At 42.5% G+C, this 22,681-nt stretch overlaps 2 protein-coding genes across 2 annotated transcripts in view; both read right to left on the minus strand.

The window, feature by feature from the left end:
- LOC118160696 (claudin-8-like) overlaps window positions 1-11,347 on the minus strand; it is a 23,233-nt gene extending 11,886 nt beyond the window's left edge. Inside the window, exons 1-2 of the mRNA XM_035315587.1 lie at window positions 11,169-11,347; window positions 9,156-9,235 (exon numbers count right to left, since the gene is read on the minus strand). The gene's annotated coding sequence lies outside the window, so the exon portion shown is untranslated. The remainder of the gene's footprint in view (window positions 1-9,155; window positions 9,236-11,168) is intronic.
- Window positions 1,159-19,002, minus strand: LOC118160697 (claudin-8-like). The gene is made up of 3 exons (XM_035315590.1): window positions 18,863-19,002; window positions 9,156-9,235; window positions 1,159-3,745 (listed from the first exon to the last, which is right to left on the minus strand). The coding sequence occupies exon 3, from the start codon at window positions 3,055-3,057 to the stop codon at window positions 2,395-2,397; it is 663 nt and encodes a 220-aa protein (XP_035171481.1). The 5' UTR covers window positions 3,058-3,745; window positions 9,156-9,235; window positions 18,863-19,002; the 3' UTR covers window positions 1,159-2,394.
- Window positions 19,003-22,681: the final 3,679 nt, after the last annotated feature.

Below are 22,681 nucleotides of genomic sequence, written 5' to 3' on the forward strand. Positions count from 1 at the left end.
CCCCCCCCCCCTTTCCCTCGCCCCCAAATTTATTTTGTTTGTAAGCAAGAAAATTCATTCCAAGTTACAGGATTTGATATGTGGAAGTTTATTGTTGCAGACAGTTGATTTGAGCTTGGATGTACTGCCGTGTACGGCACCCTCTGCTCAGACCACTTAGGGTTTGCTTAACACACAAATCTGGAGGCCAGCTCCATTTAGAAGCAAAGCTTTAATTTCAGTGCTCTTGAGTATATGGTATGCAGGTAAGATACAATTTAAAGGAAATGGCTGGATATGCACAGGAGGTACTTACAGGGGATACGTGTTTATAGTAGTAAGGTGAACTGTTTGTAGCATATATAGGATCTCTAAGGGAGATCTGTGAAATCTTTTAGAATCCTACTCACAGTCTGTGATACTTGTGTTCCTCTTTGTTCTGGGGATACTTTTGGAAGTCTTCGTACAGTCTTCATGCACCTTCTTTTGCATTTGTACAACTACCTCATTGTGTGCTTTACCAGGAACAGCTAACGCTATCTGATGTAGGAGCAGTGTTCAATATGCACAGGGCTTTTACAGAGTTGTCGTCCTTATCTCACTTGCCTCTGAAGCTTTCCTCAAACACATAGATTAATACTATATGAATCACTCCGTGTTTCAACAGCAGAAATAACTACAGTGCACCAGTACGCATACATGCAGTAGTCTGAGTAAGATTTTTCATCTACCTTTTAGAGGGCTGATTTCAGCAGGTGACTATTACAGACATAACTACAGACCCTGGTGTTCAAGCTGCAGGTCCCATGTAGGATATTCACAACATGCTGCTAACAACAGGATTGCTCCTCCACTCTTGTCTCAATAAATAAATAAATAAATAAATAAAATAGACTGGGCTTGGGTATAAACATTAATGAAGGCACACAAAGGAAATATAGCCACACACTGCTATATTACAGAAAGGTCACGCTCATTACACATATACACATGTAGAAATAATTTGCTTAAAAATAAGGAAGAAAAATAAAGTTACATACAGAGGCACATCTTAATAGGCATCTTATAAACACCATGAAAAGACAGTTTCAGATTTAGCACAGGCATTTTTTTATAGCTTGTTCAGAATTGCATTTTATGAAGTTACTTTAAGAATTTGATTCCACATTTTTAAGTAGAAATAGCTTAAAGAATTTACTAGAGAACTACAGATCACATCATAAACTTTTTATAAAATATTTTAAATCATCAATCAAACTCTAGAGCAAGAACGTTGTTCTCCACTAAACACCACAAACTGAATCGTGTAATCAGTTAAGTCAGAGGCAAAATTCCATTGATTTCCACAGGTTTGGGATTACGAAATTCTATTAAAAATATTACCACTATTGATTAATTTTAGTCATTTATTAAATTAGTTTGTATGGTACTGTGCTTATTTTTCAGTAGACTTGGTTTCATTACATTGTTCTCTATCATGGCTGTATGATCTTATTAAAAGTATTGTTGAGCTTGTTCTAATGTGAACTGTGAGAAAATGCTGTTTATGTTCTTTATGCCTATAAACCATGCTGGTATGAGTGGGTCTTAGTAAAAAATATGGGCCTGACTGACCCAAATATCATTTTTTAAAAATATATATATCACCGTATCCTGTGGCAGGCAGCCAACGCAGTGTTTGTGATCTATGCAATACTGCAAAATGTTGTGAGCCACAAGGAGTTTGCAAGGGAATACTGCTGCTTCTAAAAAGAAGAATGTGAATGAGTTTGGCCTGTATGGATTACAAAAGTAATTGTCACTTTCACCAAAAAATCATATTTCAGATGAATATAGAGCTATGCTTATTCTCTGAAATAAGGTGTTTTTTTTTCATGTATTTCAGCTTACCTTCCTCTGATGAATAAATTCTTCATGCAACCCTCCATTAAACCTACAGTAAATCAATCTGCTTGTGAATGCTTTCCTTTTAAACCATCGTTATCTTGTCTTTATTCACTGTTATCCCCTCTTTCCCAGGAAAGACAAAAAAAAAAAAAAACTGAACCAGCTCTTTAACTCCCTTCTTATTTTCAATAGGCCATTAGCTCATATCACAGTGGGACTTTAAGCTCCTTATTTCTGGTTTCTGCATAAAATGCAAACAAAAACAAAGCCACACAAGCTCAAAGCTATTCCAAGTTACTATTAAAATAGCATTCAACAGTCACCTTGCTGTCATTGCAGCTGTGCGTGCTGCAGCACTAGCCCCAGCAAAGCCCAGTGGGGGCAACAGCAGCTCCAAAATGCAGCAGCAGTTACAGGACAGGAGGCTACACCAGCTTTCTAGCTGTCCTCTCCTGTGAACACTGAAGTACATCCAGGCAGATTGAATGCTTAAAACATAAAAAATAAAAAGGAAAAGGCAGGAGGCGTCTAGACGTACTGACTCCTGGAGTATGAGCTTTCGGTGGACCTGTGCAGATGCTGGTGGTGGAGAGGTGCGGAGTAGCCGTAGCTCCTGGTTTTCTCACAGCAGCGGCAGAAGCAGCAGAATATGGCTCCAGCTGCCAAGAGGCAGAAGGCAGCCACCCAGCCCAGGTAGAGAGCCTCACCAAGCTCCCTTTTCTGTGCAACGTTGACCGCGGGGTTGTAGAAGTCCTTGATGATGGTGTTGGCAACCCAGCAGACTGGAATGAGCGTGACGGCTCCCGAGAGGATGAAGAGGAGCCCAGCCATCAAGAGAATATAGCCCTTGGCTGGCCAGCTGCTCTGCCTGCACCGCGTGCACTTCATCCCAACAACAGCAACCAGGAACGCCAGGAAGGAGAGCGCTGACCCGGCACACATCAGCCCCCTGGATGCCTGCAGGTCCGGAGAGAGGGCCAGCACGGAGTCATAGACCTTGCACTGCATCCTGATGTTGGCTTGCCTGATGCAGTGCATCCACAGGCCTTCCCAGATGGTCTCAAATACGATGATGTTGTGCTCGATGAAGGCAGACACCCTCCACTGGGGCATACCCGTGACTGCGAATGTCCCGATCATGCCAATGCCACCAATGAGCAGCCCCACGATCTGCAAAGCCCCACTAACCATGCTGCCCTTGAGAGGTGTGCAACACCCAGCAGGTTCACCCAGCCAGGTGCACGCTGACGGGAAAAAAAATAGCAATTTTGTCCAAAAGTAGCTGTCCCTTTTGCGAAGAAAGTTTCGGAGTCAGGCTGCACAACCTTAAATCAGCTTAAATCTGGCACGCGCTACCTGGGACTTGGCTGTGCCTCCGTTGCCTGTATAATTCCCCTGCCACCACTGACTCAAAGAGGCAGACCGAACGATCAAGTGGAACAGCTTCCCAAGGCAAGAGACAGGACAGGGTGTGAGTAAACCAGCAAGAGCCATTTAGAATAAATACACCATCTGAGGAAGGTACATTTGCATTGAAGTTGCTTATTAAAAAAAAAAAAAAAAAAAAAAAAGACTGGTCTGTGCAGGGAGACCGTGTGACCGTGTACGCACCGGTGCAGTCAGTGAGGCTGTTACACTGAACGCACAGGAAATTTCTGCCTCAGAGCCCTGCTCAGCTCAGGTTCCTGCAGGAGTGGTGGCAGCGGGCCAGGAGGAAAGCAGAGCCGCCCACCCTGCCACAGGGCCTCTGCTTGCAAAGTGCTCTTGTGCTGGAGCCTGGAGGGGAGTGCTGCGGTGAGAGGATCAAGGAACAAAGCAAATCAAAAGGATAAAGTGACTCTGAACCTGAAACAGATGGCTCCGCGGAGGATAGTCAAAGCTGCAAAGAACCATTTAAGAGTTAGAAAGGAACAATGAGAGACCTCAGTCCTGCTAATACCTGTCTACATAGATAGCTTCATACGTATCTATTGCTCTAGAGAGTGCATGGAGATAGCTTCTGGAGATATCCACATGCAACCTGTGACAGCTATCCATGTGCAAACAAATGCTTTAGAAAAACGTCATTAAAAATAAAAGTATAAGTTAAACATAGTAATTATGGAGATAATAGCAGGTAAACAGTTTGTTCATGAATTCTTGGGTGAACCGTAGATATTCTTGGAAAATGACAGGTGTGGAAATTCGTGAAAGTCAAAGCAACAGAAACCACAGTCAAAAAATAGAAAAAAAAAATCAAGCATAACTGCGGTTTCTTTTTACAAATTCATACAGCTAGGAACATGTGCATGAAATATTCAGCTTGATCTCTAGATGTGTCTTAACAGGAAAAATAAAAAAATAAGCATTAACTAAGATCTTTTATAAACTAGTATATTCCATATGTTAAGACAAGAACTAATTTGTTTATACTGTAATAGATCAATTTAGGATATAATTAGATATTAGCTGCATACAAAAATACTAGTCCGCTGCTATTCATTTGAACTTTCTTCCCTCTATTTCTTTCCTTGCCATTCAAAAGCTGAAATTAAATTTAAAAAATAAAAATAAAAAAAATAAAGATAGAGCAGTGCATTGCTAAATATGCCAGCTTGTTGGCATATCAAAGACAGGGAAAAGATAAAAGTCCCACTTACATGTAATATTTTATACTCCCTAAGCATGTTTCTGTGTTAGTGCGTAGAAGTATGGTTAGGAGGCAGACAAAAGTAAGAAGCACTCTACAAATCTTTCTGTATTCAGTTTGGATTTCGTAACGACCTGCTTTTCCAACCTCTGCAGCAGGCTGCTGCTTATAAAGACATGCTGGAAGGGTGAAGGCAGGCATCCTCTCCTTTCCTTTCTGGTCCCCTGAGCCCTGATTTGTGGTCAGGCAACTTTTCATCATGCCCTTTTGGTTTTGTTCCTATCTCTGAAATCAAACCTGCTATCTCCTTGCCTCTCCTATTGCAAAGGCACCGAATGCCTTGCTCTGAACAGTGCAGTTTTTCAGATGGCAGCACCTAGAGCATTTTCCTGGATGAGAAGCCAAAGAGAGGTCTGCTTTCTGGGTTTGCTCTTACAGCATGAGAGGCTCTGGATTTGTGTAACTGAAATCACAACTTGATGCTTCACATGCTGCAAACTAGACCTGTCATACAGACCCGTAACTGATGGAGGTCTGGGTACAGGACTTCAGGAAACGTGAGCAGGGAGAAACTCTTGAATAGTCTGAGCCATAGAAACAGGTAATAATAGTTATCTGGATGCCATCAAATCACACCCATGCCTGAAGCTGTGCCCTTCAAAGCCATGAGGCTAAGGTCCCTTTCAGTCATCAGAAAAGTCCCACCGTTTTCCTGGGGGAAGAAGGTGGTTAAATCCACTTCCCCCAAGGGTGAGACAAGATGGATTTTGAGGAGGTTATAAATGCACAATATTTTGACACTGCAAAAATGGATTTGGTATATTAAAGATATAAATATGTAAATATCATCACATGGCTTTGCAGCCCCATGGCTGCCACTCAGACAGCAAAGAAAAAGCTACGAGTCTGTAGCAGAACAAATAAACAAGCACTTTAATAACATACCAGTAAGGAAACACAAATATGAGACAAGCAGCAGGACTGATTCTTCTTAAAGACTACTGAATTTCTAATTTACAGGACATGGAAAATAATTAGCTGAGCAAATATAATTTAACCACGTTATTGATTAATTTACAAAACCATTAAAGCTCCTATATAAATCCATGGCAAGATTGTGTCTGTGCCAAGGATTCAGTATTTACAAATTGTTAGGAGGATTAAATTTTAGTGTGTTATCTTGCTTAAAACCATTTCCAAAAGGAAATGTGGGGAAATCTTATTGAGCATTATGGATTGTGTCTGCTTGTCTACAATAAAAACACAGGAAGGGGGGCAAGTCAAGAATCTCACTGTTTGTTCTTGCCTGTATTCAAACATGCCATTTTAATACAGGGAAATATCAGAAATACCTGTGATTTTACCATGGGCCAAAGGATCTGACCCATTTTGTAACAAAATAAATACACACACCCATCATTTTACCATTTTCCTTTCTCCTCCTCTCCTCTCCTCTCCTCTCCTCTCCTCTCCTCTCCTCTCCTCTCCTCTCCTCTCCTCTCCTCTCCTCTCCTCTCCTCTCCTCTCCTCTCCTCTCCTCTCCTCTCCTCTCCTCGCCTCTCCTCGACTCTCCTCGCCTCTCCTCGCCTCTCCTCGCCTCTCCTCTCCACGCCTCTCTACTCCAATACTCTCCTCTCCTCTCCTCTCCTCTCCTCTCCTCTCCTCTCCTCTCCTCTCCTCTCCTCCCCCTTTTTCTTCACTACCTTAAGGAATTAATATCCACACACTCAATATGAAGCTTTTCTGTGTGACCTGTGTAGTTCCCAGCTCTGTATTCCCAGCTCTGCCTTCTTCCCCTTTCTCCTCTCCAGAGTGGGTGAGTAAGCCAGCTGCAGGCACTCCTCGTTCTGTGTTTGGTGAGACCTAAAACAATTACAGAACTCCATGAGCAGAAAATGGGTAATGTTTCAGCACTGGGCTTGGTTTGTCTGTTAGCTTCAAACAAACAGGACCTCAGAACGATTTGCGATTTGTTTCTCGGTCTCTTCATCACTTTGATAGCACCTTTCTCCAAAAAATCCCCTTGTGTGGGAGCAAGAAGGGATTTCTCACCCTTCTTACATGGCTTTTCTTCTGAATATTACTAACACTTTGGGAAGGAGATGAAGTGAGGAGATAACCCTGTGGTTAGCTCAGCTGCCACTTAGCACCATTTCTCACAGTTTCTCTGGGAACCCACTATTCCCTATAGGGGCAGCACAGCCCCCAAGTCCCTGTCATGACCCATTTTCAGCCACTAAAGGTGTTATGGAATTAAACACACCAAGAAAATATGTTTTGAGCATAATGTCCTTCCTCTTCCTGAGAAAATAGCAAGTGTTTTAATTCCAGAGTTGTGAAGTGCTAAGAGCAATTGATGATGCTGAGGGGGAGGTGGGAAGAGGGGGAAGAATTGGTTGCTCAGCACCTCAGAAAATCTCACCCTGCATCAGTAACACGTTGCAAAGAATCCTGATTATTGATACTCTTATGGAAAACAGAGAAGTGTTGATGTCGGACGAGTTGTTCAGCATTTTCTTTCTTGGAAGGCTATTATTACTGTGTCAGTGGATATGCACTTCTCTATGGCTCGCCCCAGGTACACCTGACATTTATTTTGCTCCAAGATCTTTTACCTAATGCAGCAGAACATGAAAAGCCAGTTCAGCATATCTATTCCAAACAGAAACAATCACATACATTCATAATCAGCTTCACTGAAAGCCACTTCTTTTCAATTGAAGTAGCTTTTACTTCTGTACCATCTCTCTCCCCATCACTTGCTGCTAACAAGAGATCATTGTCTAGATAGCAAATGGCATAATCACAGAAATGCAAAAAGTAATAATCCTTGGCTGGTAATGTAACAGAACTGCAGATAGTTGTTCTGTGAAATATTTTTGCCTAATATCCCAAATAACTTTACACATTTGGTTCTCTTGCTCCCCACGCTTTAAATCCCATATATAAAATCCATGACAATGTGATGATGTTCCCCTCAGATTAACATGCGGTGCAGAAATTTCAATTTCCCTGCTTTTAACTTCTGTTTGTTTTATGAAGTGTTAATGCAGAAAATTTGCCTAACTGGGAACTGGGGCATATGGGATTTGGACACGCAGAATCCTGAAAAATAGTGTTTCTGAAGATACCCAATGCCAAAAGAGCATCAGAGGCAAAAAATTATTATGTTATCTGCCTCAGTACACCTTTAGAGACAGCTGAAACCTCCTGGAGAGCTGGGTGCCTGAACAAAGAACTGACCTATTCATGTTAATGAATCTTCATAAGAATAAACAGCAGAGAATGCTGAACTAATGAAAGGGATGGAAAACTAACTGCTTGGTGCCATGAAAAAATGGGCTAAGTAAAGTTCACAGGTAGATGTCAGAGAATCATTCTGCACCGGGACAGATTGGCCCTGAGGAGGTTATAGGACATTTCTGCCCCAGATTCTTGCACTTGGTGCTGAGATCTTCCATCCTCAGGAAAGGATCACATCAGGAAGGTGACTTCTGCCTTCAGATACCTAGCTTACGCTCACTGAAACCCATCACCCTTCTGCTGTGAAATGAGTAGGAACTGAAGTATTTTGCACAAAGTCAATTTTTTTCTTCGATGCAGAAAGAGAAGTGATCATGTGTATGAAGGCTTGGGATTAATATAACTTCAATGTTTTAAGAAAAAGTTATGTGATTGATGTGTTTGAAAGAAAATTTAAATCCCATTTTATCCCATTCAGGTGGTGGCCTTAGCCACATTCTCTAGCATCTCCAGCAATTAGACTACAATTTACAGGTGCCAGACCTTCTTTGAAACAAAATGTAGCATAAGTCGACTTGATTAAAAGTTTCATGTCTCCAGTCAAAACCTATCATTTGTGGCATTTCTGCTCCAGCCCAGTTGAAGCATCACCATATTACATTTAATTTTCTATTCTAAAAGCTCCCCAGGCTTCTATTTTTAGCATTCCTGACATTCTTGCTGCGAAGGGCTGCCCATCCTGAATCATAAGACTTTCACAAGTGTGACACGATAGTTCATTAAAGATAAAAACTATTGGCCAACGCTTGTCTTCTGTTATATCCCAGATGCCTCAGCGACTGTGGCAGGATTTCACAAGTGGAACTAAGAACAAAACTTTAGTTTTACCTGCTTACATAGAATCTATCTTGAGAGTTGTGCAGAGGAAGTGTTCAGAGGAGATAAGGATTGTTTTCAACCTAATTAATAATGTTCTGGTGCCGTAAGAGCGTTGCGGTAATAGCATATATATTGTAGACACAGTTTAGCATTTTTGAGACTTAAGAGTAAAGATTGCCGTTATTTGTAGTAACCTAAGGGGAGAGAAGGAAGAGGGGACTTAGGCAAGCAAAACCACGAATTTAAAACACATGTTGTGTGTGAAGTCAGAAGAATGCTGAAGGGGGAGTGTTGTTTCTTTGGTGTAGCAGTTAAGCTACAGCCCACGAAATCTGCACATCCTTGCATGAGGTAAGGATGCTGTGTCAAGACCTAGCACAAAAATAAACAGCATATGCTACCTGATTCTAGTTGTCTGTTTTCTTGAAAGGTGTTCTCACTCTTTTTCTTGATTTTCCTTTTTTTGTTCTCACTAGAAAAATCTGGGCTCAGAAATCTCAGAAATTTTTAGCGTGTTTTTGCCTCTGTGATACCTTACCTGGCTTTCGCACTAATGGATTATTGTGGATGAGCAAAACAACATCTTCAAAAACAGATCATAGCAGTCTGGAGTGATTTCTGGAAAAAGAACAGACAAAATAGTAACTCAATAAATATCCTCAAGCAGGCCAAACGAAGCACTATAGCTTTAGTCTTTGTATGTCAGTCCCAGTAACGTGACACACACGTTGTGCCAGAAGCCAGCAGCTGGCAGGTTTTTGGAGCACTCCCACAAATCTTTCGAGGCACAGCCTGGTGCTGCTAGCGTTGCTGCTCCCTTCAGCAGCTGTGCCTGCGCTCTCTTCGGCCTCAGATGCTGCAGCATTGACTCACATCCAGACCTTACCCCTTCTTCCATGCTAAGCCCACCCAGATGCCCAGCTGGGCACTGGTGTTAGTAAGTCCTTCCCCTCCCTGTACAGCCTCCACGGTGTGTTTCTGATGGTAGGAGAGACAACATAAATATGCAAGCTGCTTTACAAACAAAGCCCCTTGAGCCTGCAATAGCATTGCAGATCACGGAGTCCACTGCTACGCAGCGTATGCCTGCTGTAAGCTCCCACCTGCCATGTTTCATAAATCGCCATGAACCCTGGGAAGAGTGAGATGATGGAGGCACCTGCTACTGGCAAACATTTTCCGCTCACTCCCTACCCCAGCCAAGGTCCCTCCTTGCAGGGTCAGGAAGAATGGAGCTGCTGCTTCCATACATGGGAACCCATCACCTGTGAAAATGGAAGGCAGCAACCATTTGCTGTCTTTTACGTAAAAGAAGCATGATCAGGAAATAGTACAGGAATCCAGTCTTAGGAACATTTATGAGAGCACAGTGATAGTTGTTTTGAGTGCTGGCCCAGGGGAACAAACTTAGATTCGTATTCTAAATACCCTTCATGTGTGGGTGCAAGCCACCTGGAGGCACTTTCTAAAGTTCAAAGTGGATAAAGCTTTCTCTTTGTAAACATCATAACTGTCAGCAGAGAGCTAGAAAAAGGCATCTAAAGCAGGTATATATAACTAAAAAGCCTTTAAAATCTGAAAGAAGGATCAAAACACCATATAAAGAGTGATTTCAAAGTTTTCTCCCTTATCCACTTCTTCCTCAATTTGATTGTGCAGCCATGCTTCCCAGTTTATTTCTGGGTTAAAACTTTCTCCTTTATTGCCAGTCCTCCTTGCTCATCAGCTTTCCGCTGCTGCATCTGTAAATAACTTGGCCAAGGGGTAACCAATATTTGTGCAGACCAGGCTTTTTGCCATGTAGGACCCTGCCTGAAGCCTACAAGAGATCTGCTTGTGGAGGAACATCAACACCAACACACTTAATGATGCCGAAACACTTCAAGATCAAGGCAACGTGTGCCAGCTGCAATGTTATTCACAGATCAATATCCTATTAAATTAGTTGGGGTGCTGCACAATAAATCTTCACACATTTACCAAGAAATACCTATATGACTAAATGGAACAACCTCTTGATGAAACAGGTGAGTGGAGGCAAGAAAAAGGAAGAACTTTCTTGACACTTAAGTATTATTCACAGTATTTAAGCAAACGTGCAAGAAGTTGTTTAAAGGACATTTTAGCCAGAAAGTGCTCATCATATTCAACACAAAGTTGTTTGCTCAACAAAAGGCCTAAAAGCAAAAAGAAAATGTAAGATATGGTTTGTGGCTAGCAGAACAACTGAAAACAAGGACAGGGAAGAGAAGGGAAAGAAAGCAAATTGGGGAGGCTGATGTGTGCTAGGCTGTTAGTTTTTTCACCTGACCCAAAGAGGGAAATTGTGGCTCCTTACAAGCCCTGGCTCCTGGGGGATGTGGCTCCTCAGCTTCTCATCCCCTTACCTGTCCATACCCTTTTCCCTTTCTGACAAGCCTGCAGGTACATACTGAAACAGTCATTCAGATCATTTAGCTGTGGCCCCTATATCCCATGTATGCGTGCTGACTGCTCAATTCCAAGAGCTTCCCATCTCCCCCATTCCCTCATCTGGCTTCTCCCTACGTACCAAGGTGGAAAGGACACTCTGCCGAGGTGAGAGTCTGTGCCCAAATCTTTGTTTCCTCTTATTGCAAGTCAGACTGATGATGTTACAGAACATTCACTAACAGGACTTTAGCAAAGCAAAATGCATCTGCACATTTGGTGATGGCTTTCATATTTGTTTGCAGCCTTCCCAACTGTGCCTTTTAGATCATCACCTTCTCCCAGATTTGTGCTAAAAGCTCATGCCAGCGAGCTCACATCTGAATTTGGTCTATTAAAATGTAAGCCATCAGATGGCACATGTTCAGCTGGCACTCTGCACTTATACTTTCATGGAAGTACTGAACAAAAATACTTTTCAGAGATACAGCAATCATCCTGAAACATTATCAGTACTATGACACTGCATCTCCTCAGGTAAGTTAAATTTATCCTCATTGGGAAAATGTTCAATTTTCCCCTGCATTTCTTTGTTTGGCTCTATGACCTGTTCTTCTGGAGTGTGAGATTGGGATGCACACATGGAATGCAAGAAGAGCTGGGTGCAATTCTTTCAAGGACAATATTTTTCAGTCCAAGTAGAGTTTGGCTTTTAACAAGAACATATGCTGCAGCAAATGTTCTTTTCTGTCGATGTTATTCATTATCAGATAAAATTTCCAAATGAAATATTTAAACAATGACAGAAATTACAAATATTTAATTTAGAACTCTAACCAATGAATGTTAAAAAATAAGTTGTTAAATAAAAACCCAGCATTTTTCTCCATGTCATCTATTTAGAAACCCAAAAACTTTTTCTCTGCCCACCAAGAAGTATTACTGAATTGAATTTTATATGAAAATTCCTATGGAAAAAACAACAACAACTTCAAACGGAAACTATTTAAAATATATATTTCTCTATTTCCTAAAGGTCCTTTTTTTCAAATCGGTAAGAAGTTTCCCATAGACTGTGTTCCCCCACTTCATATATACACACACTCTTTTTTTCTCCCCTTTAGAAAGGCCGACTGTACAAGCTGCTGTTCCTTGGTTATGTCTAGTAAAGGAAAAGGAAAGCTAGTAACACAGTGCCACAGTCATGTCCCTGCCTTGGGCAGCAGACCTGACAGAGAAAGCAAAAGACTTGTGCCTGAAACTATGGAACATTTACAGAATTCTGGGCCCCAACTAGGCATATGCATGTCCTGGACTATAGGAAGAAAAAAAAAAAAAAAAAAAAGCAGTACTGATCTAAGCTCTGCCCCTGGCACAGGACTGTGGAGAAGTCACAAACTAAGCCTTGAATTGGTTTCAGCCACCCTGAGCCACCTGCAGCCCCAGAGCTTTGCAGGTGCCCACGGGAGCTGCTTGGTGATATTCAGGTGCTCGCGCAGGCATAGAGAGAAAAGAGATTAATGCACCCAGGCCAATATAACTTTGGTATAGTGAACATATCAACCAGAGTCCCAGTAGATGAAGGTGATGGATTTCTCAATACATCCATTGCCATCCCAGGGGTGAGTTTCTCCCCTCAGTCCTGTCTGGATTCACTCTGTCAGCTGCTCTTTCTCACCCCATCTGGCCAGGGATACAAGGATGAGTGCTTAGGTTATCACCCAAGGTCTAGATTAGGATTTATCTGCCCTATACACTATACCACAGCACAGAGACACTGGAGCTCCAAACCAGGTTGGGTGTTGCAGCAGCTCCAGGTGAGATGATGGCTGCCTTGGCTAGGCTGCTGCTTCTACTGAGCATACAAAATTGTCTTCCCACAGCCCGCCAATCTGCAGGCTATGTGCACGCTTCAGGGCATGCACCCCTTCATATATATTGACAGATGAAGAGCCTGTTCAGTATTGCAGCATTTAATAATACAATATTTCTCATACACAGATTCTTAAGTCCATCCTTGGAAACATGTAGAGCAAGGGGGCTGTGTAAGACCACAGTCAGTAACTGCTCACCCCTTCTCATCAATACCAAAACAGAAAAATACAGCTTATTACAGACATAAAGCATCCCTTAAATGTGCATTTCAGCAATATTTAAGCGATAGCAGTCTGTCTAGTGGCTTCACACAGTTCTCACCTCAATAGTATCTGAGCATCTCTCAGTTTATGGCTATAACATTAGGCACCCCTCAATTATGCATGACAATACATAGCACTTGTCAACAGCCCTTGCCAGCTGGTAAGCACATTACACTTATTAGTTAAGCTTCATGATATTCATCAGATGTTGGTTGCTAAATACAGTATGGTTACCTCTGTTCAGTGACAAAAAGCCACGAATGCTGTTACAGCTGTCCAGTGATCAGAAAATGTATGTGGTTCATGCCTCAAAATTTCAATAATCTGTTATATCATGGTTCTCATCCTTTTTAAGGACTGAAAAGGCTCTTTTCTTCTGTGCTTTCCTGAAATATATACCTGCATTGTCAGCATTTCCAGCTCATTTTCCCTTCCCGTTAAATCATCAGCAATTTCGAAGCCATTAGGATATAAAACTTGCTTACTGGCTGCCTGGTCTCTGAACACATCGGTGAAACAGACTCTCAGGCATGCACACGAGGGTAGGGAGCAGGGCCCTGCCACTGTTAAAAATTTCTGCCAATCCAGCTTCAAAATGCCATGTGTTGCCTGTAAATCAGTTAGTAGCTGCTGAGCTCCTTCCTTATGGACCTGGGCACAAGGTGCACATGACAAGCAGGAGTGCATGTGTCTGTAAGCAACAGCAGACATCTCCTAAGAACATCAGTGGGCCAAAAGGTCTGCACACAAGCCAGCCAGCAAACGTGCGGAGCAGTCTGCTGGGACACACACCTGGTAACAGCCCAGTTCTTCCTGAACAAGGTGCAAGCACCGATAACCTGAACCAGTCAGGGCAAGCTCAGAGGCATGACTCGATTCCTGCCTCTCTGCACACAAGCACTGGTGGAATCTGATGTCTTGTGTTCCCGTTTTTCTGGTTTTGGTGAAAAGAGGAAAAAAATCTTTGGAATCGTGATTTGGAATACTTCCCCTGACTGCTGCAAGGCACCCAGCAGCTTCAGGACAATTCAAGGTTGCATGTTGGCCCATTTGGAGAAGTCAACCTTGAAAAGAGATAAGTCTTTACTTTTAACTAAGACAGAATAGCATTCCCTTATAATCCCAAAGATAGGAGGCTCAAGAGCATGTCTGCAACAGTGATTTAAAGCAACCTTTTGACTTTGTTCTGAAAGAGCCTGGAAGGCCTCATGCAGTCACTTACAGCTGTTCCTGGCGTCCTACTGCGGCCTGAGCTTCCTGTACCGTAGCTAGGAGGCTAGATGGAGCATGGAAGGACAGAGCCAAGCCGCCTCTGCCAAGGAAGGGACAGGGTGAGATGAAGGGCAGAGCTGAGAGGAAAGCCCTGGAGAGTGAGTCTGCCTGCTCCTGCCACCTCTGGGCCTGAGCGAGGAGCCCAGCAGCTCCCTACACCTCTGAGACCTGGCATCACTGGAGTCATTGCAGTGGGGAACTGACCGGTCCCACCACCCCATTGATGGCCACCACCAGCTCTGCCAACACCTGTCCTCCAGACAAAACCTCCAGTGCTTTTTTCTGCTTGGCCAGGCAGCAGAAAGGTGCTGGCCTGTGAGTTTCCCCACTGCTGTCCTTAACCCACAGCCAAGAGCTGCTCTGTGCCAGGCTGTTTGGCAGGCAGGTGTCCTGGAGGTCCATCAGCTCAAGGCCATGCTAGCTTGGATGAGCTGGTGGGCCTTGGGGTATCGCAGGGCCTTTGCCAGCTCAAGGCCATGAATTTCTGGGTTCTGTGTCTTTGCTTAAAACATCAGTAAATGCTTCCAGGGTCTGTTCTATGCCCATTGAACTACGTTGTGTACTTATGCCTGTTAGATTTAACAAGGTATTTAAGTCAAGTTCTTTAAGTCTGTTTTGGTTGATTGGCTCTAAAATCTCTAGTAATTGCACCCATCTGTAATATAAAATATATATGTATATATATATATACATGTGTATATATACACAACCATTTAATACAAAATAAAACTAGTATCAGGGTTCTTGGAAGGTGTTTTACTGCAGCTGTAAAAATTACTGTTAGCTTTTAAATTGGACCATCAGATTAGTGTATTACAAATAACAGCTCGTATGCTTTGAAATGTTACATCCCAAATATTACAACAATTTACTATCAAATAAAAATCATAAGGCCATTTCTTCTGGCAACATTGACCAACAAATTCTGTTCAAATTATTTTAAAAATGCTATCCAAACATCACTTTCTTACACAGTTAAAAGAAGAATTATTTGTCTTTTGACCATAAAACCTTAAACAGAACCACTAGTCTTGGCTTCCATCCAGAAAAATAAAGATGTGATAGGTGATGACTGAAAAAGTAGCAAAAAACTGCCTGTTCCCAGTGACAAAGATGGTAAATTCTCATTTTTGCAGTTGATACTAAAGAAGGAAGAGAGGCCATTCAAAGAGACCTGGACAGGCTGGAGAAGTGGGCCCATGTGAACTGCATGAAGTTCAACAAGTCCAAGTGCAAGGTGCTGCAGCTAGGTCGCGGCAATCCCAGACATGAGCACAGACTGAGAGTAGAACTCATTGAGAGCAGCCTTACAGAGAAGGACTTGGTCGACATGAGCCAGCAGTGCATGGTTACAGCCCAGAAGGCCAACTGTGTCTAGAGCTGCATCGACAGTGAAGAAAAGCTGAGGGAGCTGAGGCTGTTCAGAAGAGAAGGCTCTGGGGTGACCTTACTGTGGCTTTTCAGTACTTAAAGAGGGCTTATAAAAAAGATGGAGAAAGACTTTTTGCTCAGTCAGATAATGACAGGACAAGGGGTAACAGTTTTAAACTGAAAGAAAGTAGGTTTAGATTAGATAAAAGGAAGAAATTCTTCAGTTTGTGAGTAGTGAGGCACTGGAACAGGCTGCCCAGAGAAGCTGTGGATGTCTCATCCCTGCAGGTGTTCAAGACCAGATTATATGAGGCCCTGGGCAACATGATCTCAGGGGTGGCGTCCCTACCTATGGCAAGGGGGTTGGAGTTAGATGATCTTTAAGGTCCCTTCCAACCCAAGGCATTCTATGATTCTATGATTTTCTTGTTCTGGGATTTCTGCAATACATGTATGATACACAAAATTTTCCCACTATAGGAAAAGAGTATACAGCTATGATTTTTTTGTTGTTAAAAACCAAGGCAGGTCAGAATTCTTTGTAATGGTACTTTCTTCAGTGCCTTCCTCACTAAGGGACAGGCACCACATGTAGGAGACTGAAGGAGACTGAAAACTCAAATGTGATGTAGATAGATGAAGGAGAATGAGAAATATGTGGAAGAACTCAGTGTGAAGACAAACATACTTTTTTTAGTTAATCCCTTCCCTTCCCTCCTCTGCAGCATCCCAAATAATCCTTATCTAAATATTTTATTCTGGAACAATGTTGTCTCTTATCTTCTTACACCATGCTTTTGTATTTGATCTTAATCTTCTGCTGTTTAGCTTGTACCAGCCTCTGGCCCTTTCACATTCAAGAATTTTCTTTCTGCAGAAATTTCCCATTAGGAGTAGAAAAAAACTATAAGTGTTTCTGTGGGTAAATAACATAAGATCTAACATTATACGTGGAAAAAAGATATGGCTATCTTAGCATGAATTCATTTTCCTAAAACTTAAAGACAAGTCACATCATTTCTTTCTTGTAATGATATCTTCCATAGGGTGGAGGCATGCTGAAGGCAGTGCAATGAAATTACAACAATTTACAATATTGCAACACATCAGAACTCCAACCTCATGTCTCAGGAGTGTGCCTGCAGCTCCCATAAACAGCTCTGGAGTTCTTTGGAGGAAACATTTACTTTGTAATTTCACCACAAACTAGAAAGTCAACATCAGCTATAGTGTTGCGAAATTATTCCCCACTCACAAAAGCAGCTGTGAAAGAACATTATCATTACAGACCTCAAACACACACTTTTTTTTTTGGTTACAAATTCCCATTTAAGATTGTCACTGAATATTAATTCTCATTAACTCAAAATACCACTGAGTGTACATTCAATCATAAATTCCTTGTCAGACAATCAAGATGTCATATTTTCTATGGCCACTTGAGTTTCCTCTGGTAGACAAGGAACACTTTTTCATAGTTAGAGTCTGAATTTTGATAGTAATTCAATCCTGCGCCTTTCAGAGCAAAATAAGAAACTTTGTTCTCGTGGTTTCTCCTCTCTGTTCTAAGACCATTGCCAAGGCAGACTGTATACAGAATTAGCATTCTTCTTCCTCACTGATTTCAGAGTAGGGGTTGAGATAAATAAATCTAAGCATAAAAAGAAAAAGCTTTTCTTTACCAAATATGTATTTACTCTGACCTTATCATGTACGCAAAAGCTGGACCTGGAATATATCTCCACTGTCACAAAGCTGCAACTGTAGAGCACGTAGGGAAGCCAGCAGTACATTGACCCCTGGCTGCCACAGGTAACAAACAAAATGCAAGCAAGGATGGACTTTAGAGGAACCTTGAGTTCAGTCTTCAAACTTATCCTGAAGTCTGAGCGACTGACAAGCCATTACTGTTGTTGCTTTTAGTAACTAAGTAGAAATTGGGACATGTCCTAATGCTGTAATCACATTTCTATTTAAGTAGATATGGCAATTATTGTACAGAGCTATCAGCAAAAGCTGTGCAAAATATTTACAGTGAGTGATGAATCCTCAATCTTATGTTTCCAAGAACTTGGACCCCAGTTTACTGGCTTCATAATTATAACAGAAACCTCCTCCCACTTAGCCACCCTCACACCAGGCTGCCTGAAGTTTTCTAAACTCATATAACAAATGAAGACACTGGGGTCAAGCATAACTGAGAGAGGGGGAAAAAAATCTGCTGTAATGAATTCAGCCTGGATATTTATTAATTTTCCTCTTGCTAAACACCCAAACAAACCCACACAGGATGTTTTCTTCCAACCAGTGCAGACTGCAGGGTTTAATTAGCTGAAAGCTCCACAAATTGAGCCCTGCTGAGTTTGCTGCTGTGGTTATAATCCAGGTTTTAAAGGAGACAGAAACAGCCATAGGACATCTCATTATGTCCTGCATCAAAGTGAAATGGTGAACACCTGAGTTCAGGTGATAATATCATCATTTTTTATTATTATTATTTTTAAGTGCAATGAAAATTGTCATTTTTGTTCCAGGGTCTTTTTGAACTGCTGAAGTACTGTGCTGCATGGAGAGAGGCACAAACATGCAGCTAATGTAGCAGTAAGTATCAAGCACGGTCAAGGTGAGGCAGTGTGCTGCATTCTTAATACTTTTGTGGTTGTTTGTAAAAAATAAATAAATAAATAAATAAAAGTAATATCTTGGCAAACTTGGGTAACATTTAACCTTTGTTTTTCTTTCTTGTATGAAAAATGAATATAAAAGTCTCAAAAATAGTGAAGCTGCAAGAATAGCCTGCTTTAATAAGTTGATTATCATCTTGTCAAATATGGCTTGTAGGGCTTAACATCTCTTCTTTAGATTTACTAACACAGTTATTCTTACCATTCTATACTTAAAATATATGGTTGCTTACTGGTTCTGGGCAGGATTGCAATACTGACTTCTCATAAATATGATGAAATCTTGCACCATTGTCTAGCAGAGAAAAGAAAAAATGAGTCAACCACACAGCAGCATTCTTCCTGAAGTCAGCCCTTGTTGGAAAACCTACCCTCAGGAGTTGTTCCCTTTGCTCACCAATGAACTTCCTCTCTTTTCTCTCTAAAATGGCCTTGAGCTTTTCTGCATCACTCTCTGCAGTCCTGGCTGCTAACCCTTGAATGAAATGGCTTTTGCTTTTGGAAAGCTTTCAGGAAGCCGTCCTCTCCCAGGAAGAAAGAAGACTCTAGAAGTCTGCCTCAAAAGAGGCATGCTGCTTTGCTTGTTTGTTTTGGCTTCTCCTGGTTTGGTTCCCTGGGGACCTGGCTTACAAGCTCTCATCCCTTGGGAGTCCAGCTGTCTCCTGACTGTAGTGCTGGCTGTGCTCCTAGCTTCCCAGTGCACTGCTTATCCTCTCTCTGCTGCTTTGGACAGCATCACCCACCCTAGTTTGTTCTCCACAGAGGTTCAGTAAATGAAGGGGAGAATCCCACCTGGGCACCAAAAGGGCTGCACTAGGAACTCCCACCCCCAGAGTCCACAAGGCCAAGTGCTTTGACAGAACACAGTGCTGTGACCACCTCTTATTGCCATTGTCACCGTATTAATTGTGTGCTTACTGTATATACACAATGAAAATTTATTATGCTATGTCTTTTAAATAGCTTTGGCTAGAGAACTTTTAGCTCACTCAGAGGTCAGAAAGGACCACTTATAAAGCTAAGGTAAGAACTGGGGAGTCCCTGGATTTCGGCCCCAGGGTATACCCTCATTAAAGTAACTCCATGACTGTGGCACTGCATTATGCCAGCTCACGCGACTAGGTTTGCTTCCATGAAATCACTGAATTTTTATTGATGTTGAGTTAGTGTAAAATAATAGAAAAACAGGTACATGAGCACTGATACTCTGGTCAGTGCTGTGATTGTTTTAATGAAGTCTGTTTCGATGAGCTGGTGCCAGCAACAAACTGTCCGCTATTTCAGAACTTGTCTTCCAGTGCTTTGCATTTTGAGAACTCGTAGATATTTGTGCCAACTACATGTCAGCTCTGTTCTGCCGTCATTTCACACCCACTTTACATAAAAGTCAGCAGCCAGACAAGGGAATGGCAAGGAAGAACATCTCCTTTGAAAGCAGCCTCTCTGTCTCTTCCTGGGGGACAATCCATGATGACTGAAGCTTATGCACGGCTTGGGGACAGGAGAGAGGCGGGTTGGTCCCTTCTCCAGCTTCATCCTCCTGTGGGACCAGCAGCACTGGAGATAGCAGAGGGGCTTCTGTCCCCATCTCCCTAGAGAGATTTCACTCTCCACAGGAATCTTAACCAAACCCCAGGAGAAGATGTCAACTTGCGTCCACCCTGAGAGCGTTCAGCAAAGGATTTGTTTATCTCCAGGGAAGGAGAGAACACCAGCTCTCCACATAGCAGCAGATTTTCTTTTAGGCTCTGAACGCTGAAGCTGTGACCGGGAAAATGCCTCCCCCCTGAGCAGCACAGGGCCGGGCACAGTCCCATGCCACGTGGACCACTGTGCATGAAGCACTGCTTAAAAGAAGGCTGCCAGGAGAGGCTGTCTTGCTAGGAGCAGTTGCGGGGGTGGAATAAAGGTGTGTACAGTGGGAAGTTAAGAACAGGTCTGAGCCTAATGACTGTTTTAGCGGTGACCTGGAGACAACACAAACGCAGGAAAAGCACGCTGTATGTGCTCTCTGGTTTATTACCACCTATTGTCTAAAATAAAGCTAGTCAAAAAGATTGTTAAGCCCTGCTGTGGTCTCAGGTACTAAATCTGCCAAATAAATAATTCCGTTGCTTGTTGTTAACACGTCCCAGAAATGTGAAACAAAAGGTACAAACCATATGTTGCTCCCCTCTCTAATTCTAAATGCACTCTTTCAGACAAGATGTTTCTTAGCACAAATTCATTACAAAGCAGCAACAATAGAGAGGCAAAGTGAAATAAAAACTCCACATCTCTCTGGGGAAGTACAATCCATTTCTGCTTTTCTGCTTTTGTGTAGACAGCCGGCATTAGAAGGTAAGCAGACATAACAGAACGGCATGCTATTGCCAAGCCGTGGTTAAAAGAAGAAAGGCTAATGTGAGATTGCACTGTTCTTCAGCTTACAGTGCAAGAGAAGAAAGGAATGACATCAGTCTGAGGCACAGAGGTGGGAAGAATTGCCCTCAGTTTTATAAAAGGTGGACAATTGTTTCTCTGTGTTATGGAAAGATCCAGATTAAATATTATAATTAGCACAGAATGGAAATGGATGTTGCTTTCGTACCAAATAGCAATTACCAAGGAGGCCTGGCTTTAGAAGCTAATTTGAGTTTGCAATGAATAGGGACCTATGGAGCTGATATACAGGGAGCAATTTAATCATCCCAGGGATATACGGGGCCATGGTCAGCACCAGTGGGCATGGAGGAATGAAAAACACATGTATTAAAATATCAGTAAAGGGAACAATTCAGCCATTCAAAATGTAGGCTGAGTTAGTCACTGTGTGTTTCTCCAGACTGCCTGGTGCTACCAAATCAAAAGCTATTCATTCCTCTCACCCAGGATGTAAAAAAATTAAAAGAAATGCATTGTCCCTGCACTGGAAATACAGGGAGGCCTGCAAGTCCTCCATGAGGGTGATGGTAACCTAAAACTGCCCTCCAGAGATGAGGTGGGGAGGGGGCCAACCTCTTACACTGCTGCTCTACGTGCCACAGAGAACAATAATGTTTGTCAAGTGAGAAAAATTAGGAGTGTAGGCGTTTCTAAGGTAAGCAGAGGAAAGTGGCAGTGAGGGGAGGCAAGGGCAAGGCAGGAAGGGAGAAATGTTTTGGAGGAAGGGAGGAGAGGGTTAAATCTTCAGGGGAAAAGCAGAATAACAACGAAAGCAGCAAAAAGAGTCCCACAGAGCAGGTGGAGGAGGGTGGCACACTCAAATGTTCCAAAATCCCAACAGCATGAGCCTCGCTCAAAGATTTTGGACTCTGTCCATCTGTCTCTTAATACTTATCATCTTCAAGCACCTGCAGGAACATTAATCCTAACACCAGTCTTATGAGGTAGATTTGCAATGTTATTGTCCTCACCTACGAATAGGGCAGCAGCACGATGAGAAATGAGACCAGACAGAAGGTCTTTAAACTGTGTCTTAAAGAAGGCATTAGGTGGTATTTTAATTCACTTTAGCCAACACCGGTGGGGTTTCTACACCTTTTCTTCCAGTATGAACATGCCATACTTTCTCCTCTGTCATACCAGCACTGACTGATGTATAGGCTGAAACTGCATTTAATCATTGAGGAGGAGAGATCAGCCTTTTTAATATAAGGGTAAAAAGAGGACTTAATGAAGGAACATCAATCTGCCTGAGGGAAAGCTCCAAAGAGGAGAGGGGAACAGAGCTGAGGAACACCCTCACCATCAGCCAAGTGTGTGCGACACAAACTTGTTACAAGCCAGATCACATACGTGGAAAGGGGGAACTGGGAGCCAGTCCTCAGCCACAAAGGAGCCTGCAATTTGGGTCCCACGGAGATATCGTTGCTGTGAGGGCTGCCGATGCTGATTGAATTCCCCGCTCGCAGCTGATACGTGGGCAGCAGCGGAACCCGCACATTCATCCAAATATTTCACTGAATTCCTCCCCAAGTGCTTTTAATATCTAATCGCTTTCATTGTGAGCTGATTTGATTTTCTTTTAGTACCACCAGCTGCTCTGCAAACAAAAACAGTTGGCTGTGAACTTTAAAGTTTAGTGCTGATTTTTGCTGTGGTTTCATACCAGGGTTCCTCTAGGAGAAGATGGAGAAAGGAAAGCAGCATGTTGGGATGCATTTCACTTCTGTTTGTCCTGGAAAGGTGCTCCTCAGGTACAATACGTT

The sequence above is a fragment of the Oxyura jamaicensis genome, chromosome 1 (assembly GCF_011077185.1).
Source record: "Oxyura jamaicensis isolate SHBP4307 breed ruddy duck chromosome 1, BPBGC_Ojam_1.0, whole genome shotgun sequence".
Classification (NCBI taxonomy): Eukaryota; Metazoa; Chordata; class Aves; order Anseriformes; family Anatidae; genus Oxyura; species Oxyura jamaicensis.

Bases quoted from the DNA above. Each gene is read 5' to 3' on its own strand.
- LOC118160697 (XM_035315590.1), bottom strand. From the start codon at position 3,057: ATGGTTAGTGGGGCTTTGCAGATCGTGGGGCTGCTCATTGGTGGCATT.